At 38.3% G+C, this 15142-nt stretch overlaps 1 protein-coding gene across 33 annotated transcripts in view; it reads right to left on the bottom strand.

Moving 5' to 3' along the window:
• LOC124171601 (twitchin) overlaps positions 1-15142 on the bottom strand; it is a 207858-nt gene that overhangs the window by 31642 nt on the left and 161074 nt on the right. For all 33 annotated transcript variants that reach the window (XM_046550781.1, XM_046550787.1, XM_046550780.1 and 30 more), the window contains 12 exons: positions 14373-14524; positions 14174-14273; positions 13796-13959; positions 10479-10760; positions 9257-9556; positions 8546-8727; positions 7981-8101; positions 7600-7878; positions 6890-6995; positions 6135-6340; positions 1188-1360; positions 900-1029 (listed from right to left, as the gene is read on the bottom strand). In XM_046550781.1, coding sequence (XP_046406737.1) covers positions 900-1029; positions 1188-1360; positions 6135-6340; positions 6890-6995; positions 7600-7878; positions 7981-8101; positions 8546-8727; positions 9257-9556; positions 10479-10760; positions 13796-13959; positions 14174-14273; positions 14373-14524 — 2195 coding nt within the window. The remainder of the gene's footprint in view (positions 1-899; positions 1030-1187; positions 1361-6134; positions 6341-6889; positions 6996-7599; positions 7879-7980; positions 8102-8545; positions 8728-9256; positions 9557-10478; positions 10761-13795; positions 13960-14173; positions 14274-14372; positions 14525-15142) is intronic.

The raw sequence follows: 15142 nt of genomic DNA, 5'->3' as shown, positions 1-15142 counted from the left end.
TCAGCCCTGGCCCAAATGATTCATTATTTTTTTGAGGAGGGACTGAACATCCATGAATCCATGAGGGACAGCCATGAATCAAATTTCCACAAATGCATTGAAAATGAGCTCATGCAACTCTCCAAATTTTTAACATTATACTTTGCTATATTCCTCATCACGCTGCCAAAAATGGTGAGCCAACAAATGAAATTCAGTATGAAAAGTATATATAAAAACTGACACAATTATCTGTGGAATTTATTTCAGCCACTTTTGAGAGATTCACCTGAATTCTTGATGATGCCAAATAACTAAATTAAAGTAACGTAGAGCTCAGACTTTTGTTTCAGTTTATATATTATCACTCCCTCTATGACCAAGAAATTTGATGTCTCTTACAAAGGAAATGATTTGTCTGAGATGGATTATGTCTGTCACGGATGCAAACATATTTTGCCCACGGTACATGCAAAAAGTAATAGATGCAGGTGCACGACAGCATTCTTCCATCAGCTAGCACTACTCGTCATATGATTATGTCAGACAAGAGACACCAGAATTTGGTAAAGATTACACAGGTATATTGTTTAAAAAGGTTTGACAGAGGATTCAGTTTTACTATCATAATGGCCCAGCCCATCTTTGCATGAACTCCCTCCAAAATTTGCACTTGCTTTTATGACTATGATGGTATTTTCACATCAGAACACCCAGATGAGGTAAAAGAAGAATTTTTTCATTTAAATTTCTTCTTTATCCTGACCAAAGTATCTTCCATTCTTAAATAAACAACATTAAAACCAATAATATGCAGTAAAAAGACTGTAACTCATAAATATTTGTGCATTAATTTAGGGCAGAAAAGTTGCCGTTAGAATACATATAATATCACAAAAGGGGGAGTGAAGAGAACCAACCTCGCATGGGCTTGGCAGCAAATGGATGTGAGGTGTCGCTTGGCTTTCCAGGACCAGCAGCGTTCACAGCCGTCACTCTGTACTCGTACTGATGTCCCTCAGTGACACGGTCATCAAAGTATTCCAGGTGCTGAAATTAATAACCAGATGTTAACCCCCAAGCTATAGGAGTATATGTACCTATTTTCAACTGACTACATATGTATCCCAAATATTTTTAACATATTTATACAGGCTTTTCAATAATGAATAGTAATTTATCTACTGATTGAAAATATTATTCACTACCTTTGTAGGATCCTTGGTGAGCTTCACCCAGCGGCCAGTCATGCGCTCACGCCTTTCAACTTCATAACCAATGATTGGAGATCCACCATTGCTGATAGGTGGTGTCCATTTGATCTTAATGTGATCCTTATCACTGTCCACTGCATCAGGTCTGCCGGGACGTCCAGGAACATCTTTAAAATAATGCAGGATATCATGGTAAGAATCATGGCATGACAGGAAAATATACCAAAGGAAAACTTTATGATACATACATAAAGTATCAAAAATATAATGCATTATAGTATTCTACCGATTAAGGTAGGTTTCCATGGAGTACGCAAGAAGTGATCTGGGAGCCTCCCTTTCCTTCCAGCACAGACGTCTTTAACTCACAGTAAGGCCTACTCTCTTTCAATCTATCTAAAAATCCTATTCTTCTCCTTCCCCTCCCTCGTTTCCCTAACATTCTACTCTCTAGCACCATTTTCAACATCCCCTCACCACTAAGCACTAACTCCATCCATACCTTCTGTCTCCTCCATATCTCATCTCCGTAAAAGCTGCCTCTCCTCGCCAACCATATCCAGCACTTCGTCGTTCCTTTTCCTCTCCGTCCATTTCACCCTCTCCATTCTTCTCCATACCCACATCTCGAATGCCTCCAATCTTCTCTCGTCTTCTTTCCTCAGTGTCCACGTTTCCGCACCGTAGAGAGCTACACTCCAGATCAAACTCTTCACTAACCTTTTCTTTAAACTCTTACATAACGATCTTCTTAGAAGCTCCTTCCTGTTCATGAACGCCTCCTTCGCTAATGCAATTCTCTTCCTGATGTCCTTACTACTGTATCCATTTTCCTCTAACGTACTGCCTAAATAGTTGAATTGCTCAACCTGCTCAAGTTTTTCACCACCTACCTTTATCTTAAGTCTCACATTCCTCGCTCGTGATGCTTTACAAAACCGCATTACCTTAGTTTTCTTGTGATTAATCCTCATCCCATATTCCTCGCAACGCTCGTATAACGCATCTACTAGAGCCTGAAGCCCCCTTGCTGACTGGCTAATCAGCGCCTGATCATCCGCGAATCTCACTGATTTGAACATCATTCCTCCCACTTTTATTCCAGCTTCTAACTCATCCCATGCTTCCCTTACCATCTCTTCAGCGTACACGTTAAAGAGCAGCGGCGATAGAGGACAGCCTTGCCTCACACCTCGGCCAATGCTTGCCCACCCGGATTCTCCATCCGCTACCCTCACTTGCGCAGTCTGGGCCATATACAGATTACGAATCAGTCGTCTATCCCTCCAATCTACACCTATTCTCTTGAGAATATCCATTAACTTTACCCAGTTCACCCTATCAAACGCTTTTTCAAAATCCACGAAACACGCATATATGTCCTGGTCGTATTCTAGGTTCCTCTCCATGAGGGACCTCATTATTGCTATTGCATCGCGAGTTGATTTCCCCTTTCTGAAACCAAATTGATCTTCGCCCAAATACTCGTTTGCCCTCGCCTCCATTCGTCTGTTCAATATCCTCAGCACCACTTTCGCCGCGTGCGATATTAAGCTGATAGTCCTATAATCTCCGCATTCCACAGCTTACTTCTTTTTCGGAAGCGGAATTAAAACCGTCTTCACGAAATCTTCCGGCCAGCATCCCTCCTCATAGATCCTCCGCACTAGTTCGAAAAACCTTTTCTTACCTTCCTTCCCTAGATTCTTCAGAAGCTCACACGGGATATTGTCTACGCCTACTGCTTTCCTAGCCTTCATATCACGAAGTGCTCTCTCTATTTCCGAATCTAATATCCCCGGCCCAAGATTATCCTCCTCCACTGCACTTTCCTCCTCTAGAGTCAATCTCTCTGGTCTGTGCATTCCGTCATACAGGTCCTCCACGTATTCCTTCCATCTACTCTGTACCTCTTCTCGCTCGGTTAGCAACCTCCCATCTTTCGCCTTAATTTTAGACATGGCTTGTCCTCTTTTGCAGCCCGATAACGACTTAACTTTGGCGTACAACGCGCCTATTTCTCCATCCTTCTGGAACTTTTCCATTTCCTCACACTGTCTTTTCCACCAAGCCTCCCTTGCCCTCTTAGTTTCACGTCGTAATCGATTATTCAGTTCCCTATACATTCTTTTTCCCTGTTCTGTGTCTACGTTCTTCCACTTCCTCCTCTCCTCCATTTCCCTTATCATGTTCTCCGTTATCCACGGCTTCTTTATCCTTCTACAGTCAACGTAACCAATTGACTTCTCCGCCGCTTTGACTATTCCCGTTTTAATATTATCCCATCTTTCCTCAACAGTCTTAGTACTTTCAATCTCCCGTATACTAATGTCCACTAGTTCCTGATATTCTCTCCTCATACTCCCCTTCAGGGCTTCTACGTTCCATTTCTTCGCCTTCCTAACTTTCATAAGTCTTTTGAATCTTACGTTGCATTTCATGAGCACTAGATTGTGGTCCGAATCAGCACCCGCTGCGGGGAAGCTGCGCGAGTTTTTCACACTATTCCTAAACCTCTGTCTTACCATAATGTAGTCTATTTGATATCTCCCCGCATCCCCTGGACTTTTCCACGTGTACCTTCGCCCTTTATGATGATTGAACCACGTGTTTGTGATGAATAATTTGTTTCTCCTACAAAATTCTGCTGCTTTCTCTCCCCTGTCGTTTCGTATTCCTAGACCAAAATCTCCTATTTCGTGCCCATCCCTCCCTTCCCCCACTGAGGCATTCCAGTCCCCCATCACTACCAGATTTTTCTTACCCGGTGTGTCTCTAATTATTTCCTCGAGCTGTTCATACACCTCATCTACTTCTTCTTCCCTATGATTGCTAGTGGGCATGTAAACTTGGACCACCACAAGGTTGGTGGGCCGCGCCTCAATTTCTACCACCAGAATCCTATCGCTTACCTGGTCTATACCTACCACATGCTTACCCATCTTCCCGTTTAATACTAAAGCTACCCCTCGCTGACTCTCTTCCCCTCCACTATATAAAACCCTATACCCATCACTCCAATAGTCCCCGCCATCCCTCCACCTCACCTCGCATAATCCTAAGATATCTATCCTCCCTTTATCCATTTCCCTTTTGATATTTTCTAACTTCCCCGCCCTCATCATAGTCCTCACATTCCACGTCCCTACATTAATAGCCGACTTCTTCTTTTCCATCTTCTTGGTCTTCTTTTCTTCCTTCTTCATTGCTGCTGCAGCTGATGATGATGATGATAAGTCTCTGCAAGGATTTCGCATGTTGGCGACCCCGAGGACCTTGCCGACCTCGCTGCCGTCCCCGACACCCGCCCTTTGCGGACGGGTCCCGGGCGATGAGATTCCGAGGCTCATTTGGTTGTACTCCATGTGTTCAGGGAAGAGATAGTTGGTAGGGTTTCCCACTTCCATTCCAACAGTGTTTTTCACGTGACACCATCACGTGGACTACCTTTCGTCTGGCTCCTACCCTTCGACCTATCTGGCATGGGTGGCCCTACCGGGAATAATTTAGAATTAATCCCGCCAGTGCAGCTCTAGGGGTCATAGGAACGCGCAAGCCTTTCCACCGCGACAAGGTTGTAGCCCAAGGGAAAGGATATAATGCATAGTAAGTAGTAAATGTCAATATGAGATATTGCATTGCTTGAAAAAGTAGAAAAAATATAAAGACCAACAACACTAAGCTCTTGACATATGGTGGCAAATTATTTTTATGTATGTATGGATGTCATGAAGATAAATTAGGTGCTGATTAATTTTTCTAAAATTCCAACAAAATTATGGTAATAGATAGTCAGTATTGGACCTATTTGGTCATTTATAATTCTTGACATTGATAAGTGATGAGTATCACCAGGTACTTTAAGTTCTACACATATATTCTTGGTTTTGTAACTGAGGCAAGCCAAAATACTGGCTTTTACGTAGTGAGCTAAAGTATAGTGAGGTGATCTTTTGACTCCTTTTAAAACTATGGCAATGCATTATCAAACAAAAAAAAAATGCAGTTAAATTTCAGGAAATGTTAAATAGGTGCCTCATTGTAAACCGATTTAATCTCGATAAAATAGAAATGAAAACAGATGACTAAAATAATCACTCAAAAATATCATACTTTTCTAAGGTCCAACATTTTCTTAAACGCTCTCCATATTTATGTTAAGCATCCCACAGGAAGATTTGGCACTTAGAGGGTTAAGGATTATGCTACGGACATGGTCACATTAACATGGTAAGGGGAGAATGTCTAACAGCATCAGTGGATTACTTAAAATAGCATGTAAATACATACCATGTCATTTTGTAAGGGTTACATAAGTATTTTTGCACCTTAATTTCTTCTTCATCTTTACCCAAGTATTTTCAACTCATTTAATATACATTAATAATACTGCCTATATACTGTAAACAAACAGTGAAAAATTATTTATGTAATAATTTAGGGCAACAAAGTTGCCATGAGACCCCATGAAATTTTTATGATAATAATCACATTAGGGTTCACATTTTTCCCTCAAAAATAAGAAAATGGGTTCTGACAATATTTTGATCAAGATAACTTGGGAACAGAATACATAATACCAATTTACATTCCTCCAAATGACATATAAAATCCACAAAAAGTATTCCCAAATCATGCCTAAAGAATGACTCAGAAAAAATATAATGCTACCAGGATATCAATGATTGAAGGTAATTACAGTAAAGCTTTTAAGCTGACATTGATTCTTTTAGCACTAAATAATGAAACATCATATCAGAATGAAATCCCATGCCTATTGAATCCCTATCTAATTTACATTCTTTCCTTTCCCCTGCTTCCCTCTCCTTCAAAATGCAATTGCAAAAGATTGCAAACTTTCCTTCCATCAAAGCAGTGATAAAACATAATTGAGCAGGTAATTACATGATGAAAAAGAGAAGAATACAAATAAATGCATACCGAACTGGTTCTTGGCAACGACGGGCTTGGATGTGACAAGAGGATCAGATCGGCCCTGAAGATTTTCAGCAGACACACGGAATTCATACTTTGTTCCTTCAATGAGGCGAGGGACCGTGGCATGGTTGTACTTTGGATTGACATAAGCCACAGCTGGAACCCAGCCACCACCATGAGTGAGGTCCCTCTTCTCAATCACATAAGCACTGTTGGAAGAAATTGTTTAACATTTAAAATTACACTTGCATTGGAACCTATAATTTATGGAGTCAAAGGGACCAGAAATTTTTAATTTTGTAAAGCAGAGGGTTTGTAAATGGGCAATTTGAATTCCTGTGCTGTGGGCTGCACACATTTTCCACCTGGTGGGCCTGTGATTACCGAAAAAATATCACACCTCTTACAGCAAGTATTTCAGTTCAAATGAGGCAAAATGAGAATATACCTCATGCAGGACATCAATTGAAGGTGATAACTATGTATACTTTCAATGGAATTTTTAACTGTACAATGGAGGCATTGACAGATGAAGCCGATTCAAATACAGTACAGCAATGACGACTTGACATTTAATTAACCGAAAATGGGATTATCAACAATGGGTTATTCAAGCAATAAACTAGCCCTTATCCCAGTTTCCCTTGCTACCCTACCCTTCCTTCCTCACATTGCTAAGCCCCAATAAGAACCCTCTTACCATTAGAAACTCCATAATGTCAAATCTCACACACAAACTTAGATAAAATTTCACTCACGTAATTTCACTGCCACCATTATCTTTGGGTGGTTTCCAAGATAAAGTGACACTTTGAGATGTGATCTCTTCATACTCCAGAGGAGCCTCAGGAGGTCCAGGACGGTCTGAAAAATATACACATTTTGCTCAAGATTAGAATTTTCACTGTAGATGACAGCTTGAATGTATACTAGGGGAATTACATTATAATCAACTGAATGTATTAAAAGGTTTGAAAGCTAATTTCATAATAAATTATGTAATAACTTCATAATAATGGACTGAATCCAATCCCAAATCCTTAAATTTTATAGGGATCTGATAGAATGGTTAAAATCCCACGCCTTTCCCTACTTGAAATTAAGATGTGATGAAGTGCTTTTGATTCTTCATAACACATTCCATTCCTTGTTTGTTCAAAGAGTAAATAAATTCTCCATCAATTGCAAGTACAACATACAATATTCCTCGACTTCATGGAATTAATAACATTCAATCAAATCCTTGGTTCCCTGCCGCATCTCAAAATACCAACTGGACCTCGGGTCACACGCAAAATGGATGCTTGTGAATGTTCAACAGTAGCTTGTTGCTAAACCCCGACATAAAGGCCAAAATACCACTGTTATTGGTAGTGTGTCAAAAAGTTGATATTCCATCTCTCACAGAGATAACCAGTACTTGGTGCTTCAGGAAGAACAAAGTGTAACCCAAATCCATGATACTCACCTAAGACAATGACTTGGAATGAGCCCTCATCAATGCCAGAGCTGTTTCTCAGCATCAAGTTGTACGTTCCACTATCAGTTCTCCTGGCGTTGACAGTATGGACAATGGTGTGGTAACCAATAGATGTCAGAGTGGTCCTCTCATCTGTCTTAATTGGATTACTGCCAACAGTCCAAATAACTTCAGGGATAGGCTCTCCAATGAAGTCAATGTCAACATGAATAATTTGGCCAGACTTGATGCGTACATCATTGAGAGGTGTCTTGATTTTGGGTGCCACTGAAAGAAAATTTTCCATTAATCATAAGAATCCTGGCAAGAGTAGGAAAGTAATCCAGTGAATTACACTTTCAGGTATATAAAATAGTTCCCTTCACTCACAATATCTTTCCTTGGCAGTGACAACATCAGATGGCTCACTTGGCTCACTTTGGCCAGCCTTATTAACAGCAATTATTCTAAATTCATAGTCCTGTCCTGGAGTGAGATCAGGCACCGATCCCTGAGGAAAGAAATAAAATTACTTATGAGCTTTTCCTAAGCACTAGGTGTCTAAGCACCTTGGTAGATGAAGTCATTCAATTTGTGTGACAAGTTACCATTGGTTATTTAATTGTGACATGAAAGAGTCAAGATTGGTAAGCTCTATGGGGCTGTTATTATGCTTCCAAAAATAAAAAAAAACTGCATAATAATATCAAAGAAAGATGTAAAATTGAGGTTTCACCACTACAATTCCCAATGCTTCCCACCCAGACTTGCATTTTGCTGAGTAAAATAAGACATGACATAAAGTCAAGGTATGAAAAATTGAAGTTTTCTTTGTACCTTATAAGAACACATATGATGCTTGGAATGGAGTAACAATTATTTTCCCCATGTAAGATGACCTTGAAACAAATCCCTTCAAAGTTTTCACTTCAAAATCTATCATAATGCCACTTACACTGGTCTTTCCAGCAGGTGCACTCGCAGCATTCACCCAATACGGACTGCCCTTCTCCTTCTTCTGAATGATATATCCAGTGATTGGAGAACCACCATCAGACTTTGGTGGAGTCCATTCGAGATCAACATGATCTTTATCCCAGTCTGTGACCTGTGGTTTTCCAGGTGAGTCTGGTTCATCTATAAAATAAATAATCAAAAAGTCAAAACATTGTGTTTTTAGGTGTTTAAAACACCAGAAGGTCATCAGGCACAATATAATATTGTAGTATAATATGTAGTACACTACAATCATTGAATGGTCTATCACAAAAACGCATCTCCTTGCCGTCAATTAATTCTAGCTTAAGAAAATTGAGATTAAATTTTTATATCTTAACAGTGAATAAGTTAGAGTCAGAATTCATAGAATTAATACCAAATTGAATATAAAGCTAATTCATGCATACGTAAAATATTTGAAGTCAAGGCAGATAATATTATTTGATAAGCAATGATTTCAGGCAAACCAGTAGTAAGCCTTAATGGAGTAACATTCAAATTTAATCAAAATAAAAAAATACACAGATATTTATTGCTTCCTTTTACTCACAATAAGTTACTTTATTTACCAGAAACAATATTTAAAACATGCAACAATAGCTGGGTTCCAGTAAGTTCTGAAAATTTTTCTTTTGTCAAAAAATTATAGAAACTATAAATTTCATACCGAATTCATTTTTAGCAATAATGCTCTTGTCAGCCTCCAGAGGTTCTGATTCTCCAATGCTGTTAACTGCCTTAACACGGAACAAGTACTCCTTACGATGAATCAACCGCGTAATGTCAGCATTCAGAGACAGTGACATTCCAGCATCAGCCCATGTGCCTCGAGTCAGGTCCATCTTCTCGATGACATAGTGCAAAATTGGACTGCCACCATCGTCAAGTGGGATCCTCCAGCTGAGGTGGGCACTCTCCTTGGTAATATCTGATATAGCCAATGGTCCCTGAGGTGGTGATGGACGATCTGAAAAAATAACATTCTCCATCAGAATCAAACCAATGAGTGTCAATCAGCACAATAAATAAGGAATGGCCAAAAGTTTTAGCTATCTCTGTAACTCCTTGTATTTGAAATACATAAATGACACAACCCTTAGGATGATGCTGAGCACAAAGTAAGTACTTTCACAGCAGGTCACTTAAAATGACCTTTAAAGCCTTCTCACATTGTTTCAGCTGTTCGTAATTATGAAGAATGAATACGTGCAGAAAATCAGTAGTCCCCATAACATCCCTGTGGTCCTTCATGATGTAATATATGTATCTGTTTCAAAGCAGAAGGTTTAACAATGTGATCTAATCCCCCTCCATTTGTTCACAGACAGTCGTATATCCCCCCTGGAGTCACAAATACATTATTGCACTTCACAGCATACTAGATTGATAGGGCATGATATTTCATTAACTTGTTATAACATCTTTCATTCAACTATTTTTAAAGCCTCACACCCCATCCAATAAAGCTGTAAAAATTTATTTCTCCAAATGCTTGGACTAAATTAATATCCTTAAACCAGGAGAGGGTGTGCGGCAAAATGTAACATTAGGTGCGTGGGGTGTTGAAACACATGAAGTGCAAGAAAATAGCAGAAAGCTTTCTTGACACAATACAAGCTACATTACTTCATGTAAACACCCCCCGTCAAAAATCATGTCTTGAGAATGAGAAAAGTTCATAAAATTTACATAAAAGTCAATAACTTCAACAGCTAATGACTTATCATAAAATAATTATTGGTAGCACATATTTCAACCACACAAACTAGCCTTCACTGTCATTGGGGAGACGACAATGCAGAGAGTTTTCATAGAATCATCCTAATACATCACCACAATACCAGCTTGAAAGAATAAAAGCAAATGAATTAAATAAATTTGCAGCTTACCAAGGACTGTGACATGAGCTGAAGCAGAGCAGCTTCCAAGGTCATTCTCCAGCTTGATGGTGTACTTTCCAGTGTCAGATCGGACAGAGAATGGGATTTCAAAGAGTGTTTGCTTCTCAGTCACCTGAATGTCAGCTCTTGTTCCAGGCAATATTTGCTTGCCATCCACCGTCCATGTGACTTTAGGTCGTGGTGAGGCCTCGATTGGTATTGTGTAACTGATTCTTTGACCAGCACGTACCACCAAATCTTGCAAGAAGGTTGTGTCCATCACAGGAGCCTCTGTGGAATACAGATATTGAGCGGTTAGTTCAGTTTTAAAGTTTCATTTTGAAAGCTACTCATATTTTTTTCCCCTAAAATGAGGCAAATGCTTGAATTCTCAAGGATCAAAATGACATAAACATTAATGATCTTAACACATCTTGGTCCGGCACCCTTTAAACTAGACTAGCCATTGGGGCCGGTCATATTTTATGCCATAGGCCTCAATATATCTTCAAACTATTATAACGTCGATAAAAAAGACGTCAATAAGAAAAAAATTTCACAAAAACAAACAGTAAAGCTACCTGAAGACGCACAAACCAGAACTAGGTCGAAATAGTTCCAAATAAATCCGTAGAGGTCAGCAGGAGACTGCACTGCATGAAAACGTGAAAACGTAAAAACGCGTGATCGGCACATAAGCGCTGGCGGCGGAAACACGTAAAAACACGTGTGCGGACCATAATGTGTTAAAACAGCCGATAACATATAAAGTGAGAAATTTTTAGGTCAAGAGTTCTTTAGGGGATACTTTTATCAATTAGAGCAAATCTAACTCTTTGTGGAATAAAAAAAAACTAATACAGAACTATACGATACAATAAACTATAAGATACTTAAGAAAAAAAAACTTGTACAGGATGAAAGCAAGGATTTTTTGAAAAGTTTTTTTTTCCCAAATAAGGAACACCCAATCGCAGGCATTTCCAATGAAAAATCTAACTTTCAGATAATCCAAATAAGCAAGCTCATCCCCGAAGTATCTGTTCTGTAACGGCATAATATTTAAAAAAATACGTTTTTTACGATAAATGACCACAGTTGTCAAGAAAAAGACAATTGTAAGATGACCAGGAGAAAACAAATCCCCCTGCATTTATGCCACCCACTGTGCGCGTGTGTATTACGGTGTTGCCTAATGTTAGGGATGTGCAGCCAACTCATAAGTCTACATCTCTTTCGCTGAAGAAAAATCTCAACTAAACCATTTTTCCAAAACTGAAGTCCAGTCAATACAGATAGCGGTTGAAAATAGTACTATCCACCCATTAAAAACTCTGCCACCCGATTTTGAAGACAAATATCTTTAAGGCTGTTCATCCAATTTTAAAACAGAGGTGCATTACATTAAATGTCGCTTATTTGCTGATGGGACACAAATTATTTCGATTCTAGTAGCAATTTCATTGTAATCTCAATGCAGAATTTCAGTTCATTTCTCTAGTTTTCATGGAGATGCATCACATTTACAGCTTTGTAGCAACAAAGTTGAATGAGACAAAAATTTCCTATCTATATCTGTAGATATTTTTTATGTTATATCAATTTACAATATGTTAAATCAAATGGTTAGATTTCCTTTATATTTTTTCAGAAAAGGCACCAAATTACTGCAAGGGTGGAAGTGATCACTCTTAAATCTTCTGGTGGCCTCTTCAATCAAGCTGCTACCAATGGTCCCCAGATTCCATAATTGATTACATCACTCAGATCTTAAGCGCCACTGATGAGCACAAACAGCACTATGTGACACCATTTTGAGTCCCACCGACTAATGCACAATGAAAAGGTGACTGGTTTTTATCCTCTTGCAGTGAATAGTAAGCCTCAGACTACACAACAGTGCACTACTATCCCTCAGTAAACTTTCAGCATCTCAGCACACGTTAACTCCAAAATAAACTCTAAATGATATCAACTTGCAAACAGCTTGCATAAAGATATTATTAGTGGATTGAAAATGATTAACCAGAGAGCAAAAATATCACACAAACAGCGATATTATTGGGTACATGGAAGGGAAAATAACACAGTTTAACACTTAGAAGAATAAATAAAATACCATTAAGGGTAATAGCATGATGAATTATATGATAAATTTTAAAGCCTTTAGCTAAATACAAAAGAAATTATGGTATCTGAATCCGTTTTGTCACAAAAAAACTGTAAATGCAATGCACCAGAGTGGAAACCAGGAAAATGCCTTAAATTCCACTTTGAACTACACAATGACATTATTATAACCAGTCAAATAGTTTGAATGCTATCATTCTCCACCAAAATAAAATCTTTAAGATGATTGCCTTTGATTTAAAATACAATTAGCAGTCTAATAGATCCTGAACCATAAACTTGGTAACAGAATTGTGCAGCTGATAGCAAATGCCTAGACAGTAGACAATATTTCTTGTAAAAATGTCCATTTTTTTATTTAGAGACATTTTATTTTTTACAGGAAATTTAACTCCATTTCTGTCATACTGACAATGAGCCTTCTTTAATATACCAGACTTTTTCATGTTTACCAGACAAATTCGAAATGCTTTAGTTTTGTAACAGAATTTATTCCCCCAAAGTATTACTAAAACACTTTTGAGGCATGATACACACACAAAAGTATTTCATTTCTTTCTGCTCATTTCAATTGTGTGATGAGAAATCTATATTTCCAACAAGTAGCGCAGGAATTACAGAGGATGATATTTGAAATGTAAGCTATTGCAACACATGCGATCCTTTCGCTAATACTCCCAAACTTAAGAACAATTCATTTAAGAGAAAGGAGGAGAGGATTGTAATTACCGACTGAGGTTAGATGGATTAATGGGTCAACAGTTTGATGGTCTGTGATGTTAGCTTTCACAAGGTTTCTAATAGTTATTATTCAGCAGTATAACTAAGAGAAGACAAATATTCAAGAGAAACACTGATGTCTACTGATGGTTACTACTTTCAATACTTTGGTGAGGATGCACCAATTATAACAATATGTTCATTTATCTCTCATTGCCTTTAAAAAATACAGTGCAAAATCGCTTATGACTCTCAATCATTACAAAATAAACTGCAAGAATTGCTAAGTTGAAAACACAATATGGCTATGAGAATGGCATTAAAGTGATATAGCTGTTTGTAATGGTTTTATGTGGCTGCAAGCAGAGATAGTGTGGAGAGAAGATAGAAAATAATGCAGTCATAAAATTAATTCAAAAACAAGTTTCACAGCATACTAACAACGAAAGCAAAAATATGCAATAAAAATAACTTACGGAATTTTGGCTTTGCAATTACTGGTTTTGAGGCTTCACTTGGCTCTCCAGGGCCTCCCTTGTTCACAGCAATGACTCTGAATTCATATTCCTCTCCCTCAGTGAGATTAGGAGCAGTTCCCTTGGTAACATTTCCAGGGACTTCAGCAGCCTTTTCCCATGGACTGTGGATAATATCAATCGAGACATAACTCAACAGCCTTAGGTAACAGAACTTAATTCAGAGATAATTCTCAATACTCCATTGTAATAATGAAAACTTTGTATAATATTACTCGTATAAAAGAGAGTAATGTATATGTGACTATGTTCAGCATGTTAAACAAGCGCAGCCAAAAACAGACAACATTCAAATTAACACGGAGTATGTTATCTCACCCAAAACGAGTCCTCTTCTCAATAATGTATGATTTAATGGGAGAGCCACCATCCTTCTTTGGTGGAGTCCATTGCAAGTCAACATGATCTCTGTCCCAGTCTTTTGTGGTCCATAGAAATGAATACAAAATATAATTTGAATTGGAATTCATACTTTTGGTTCATAAATCACATAACCAAGTATTCAATAATAACTTACCAATAGGCTCTGGAGTTCCAGGCTTATCTGGCTTTCCAAATGGATCCTTAGCGGTAATTGGTGATGTTCCAGTGAGTGGCAATGATTCTCCTTGCTTGTTAACAGCCTTAACTCTGAAGTTGTAATCATGTCCTTCAATCAAATGGTCCACTCTATAGAGGAAAACGAAGCAGGAATATTGGTGCACGTCACATTGAGTATTTTTCAAATGAAGATGAGGAAGCCATTTTACTTTGTTACATCAGGTTTAGTCATATCTTGGCCCCATAAATAAATTAATTTCAATGCAGAGTAAAAACTCAACACAAAGAACTCCCACACAACCAAATTTTAGGGAAACCTCCCTATTTTGAAGTCCAATGAAAAATACATGCAAATAAAACAACTTGAACAAACCTCTGAAGTTAAGAATACCTACCCTGTACAATGAAGTCTGAACTTGGGCCAAAACAGGAAAAGAGTGTCTATGTACGGAATTTTCATAAAACAAATGCAGTGTATTGGAAAGCAGGTAATTTTTAAAGTAATCATTGGTGTAATAAGAAGGGGGTAGAACCACAATGGAGGGAATTGCATTTTCACTGCTATGCTCAGAGCTTTACTACCCGCAGCACTTTGCTGGTATGCAATACCTCACAGTAATACACAATACTTCTGAAGTCTGGTATGGTTAGACAAGCGGTCGTTAAATATTCAGCAATAACTTTTAACATTTTTGTTCAGCTAGAGAAATAAAAACTTAGTGGAAGAACCACCTTAAAGATTGGCAT

The sequence above is a fragment of the Ischnura elegans genome, chromosome X (genome assembly GCF_921293095.1).
Source record: "Ischnura elegans chromosome X, ioIscEleg1.1, whole genome shotgun sequence".
Taxonomy (NCBI): domain Eukaryota; kingdom Metazoa; phylum Arthropoda; class Insecta; order Odonata; family Coenagrionidae; genus Ischnura; species Ischnura elegans.
Note: the sequence above shows the minus strand (reverse complement) of the source record. Positions and strands in the feature narration are given on the sequence as shown.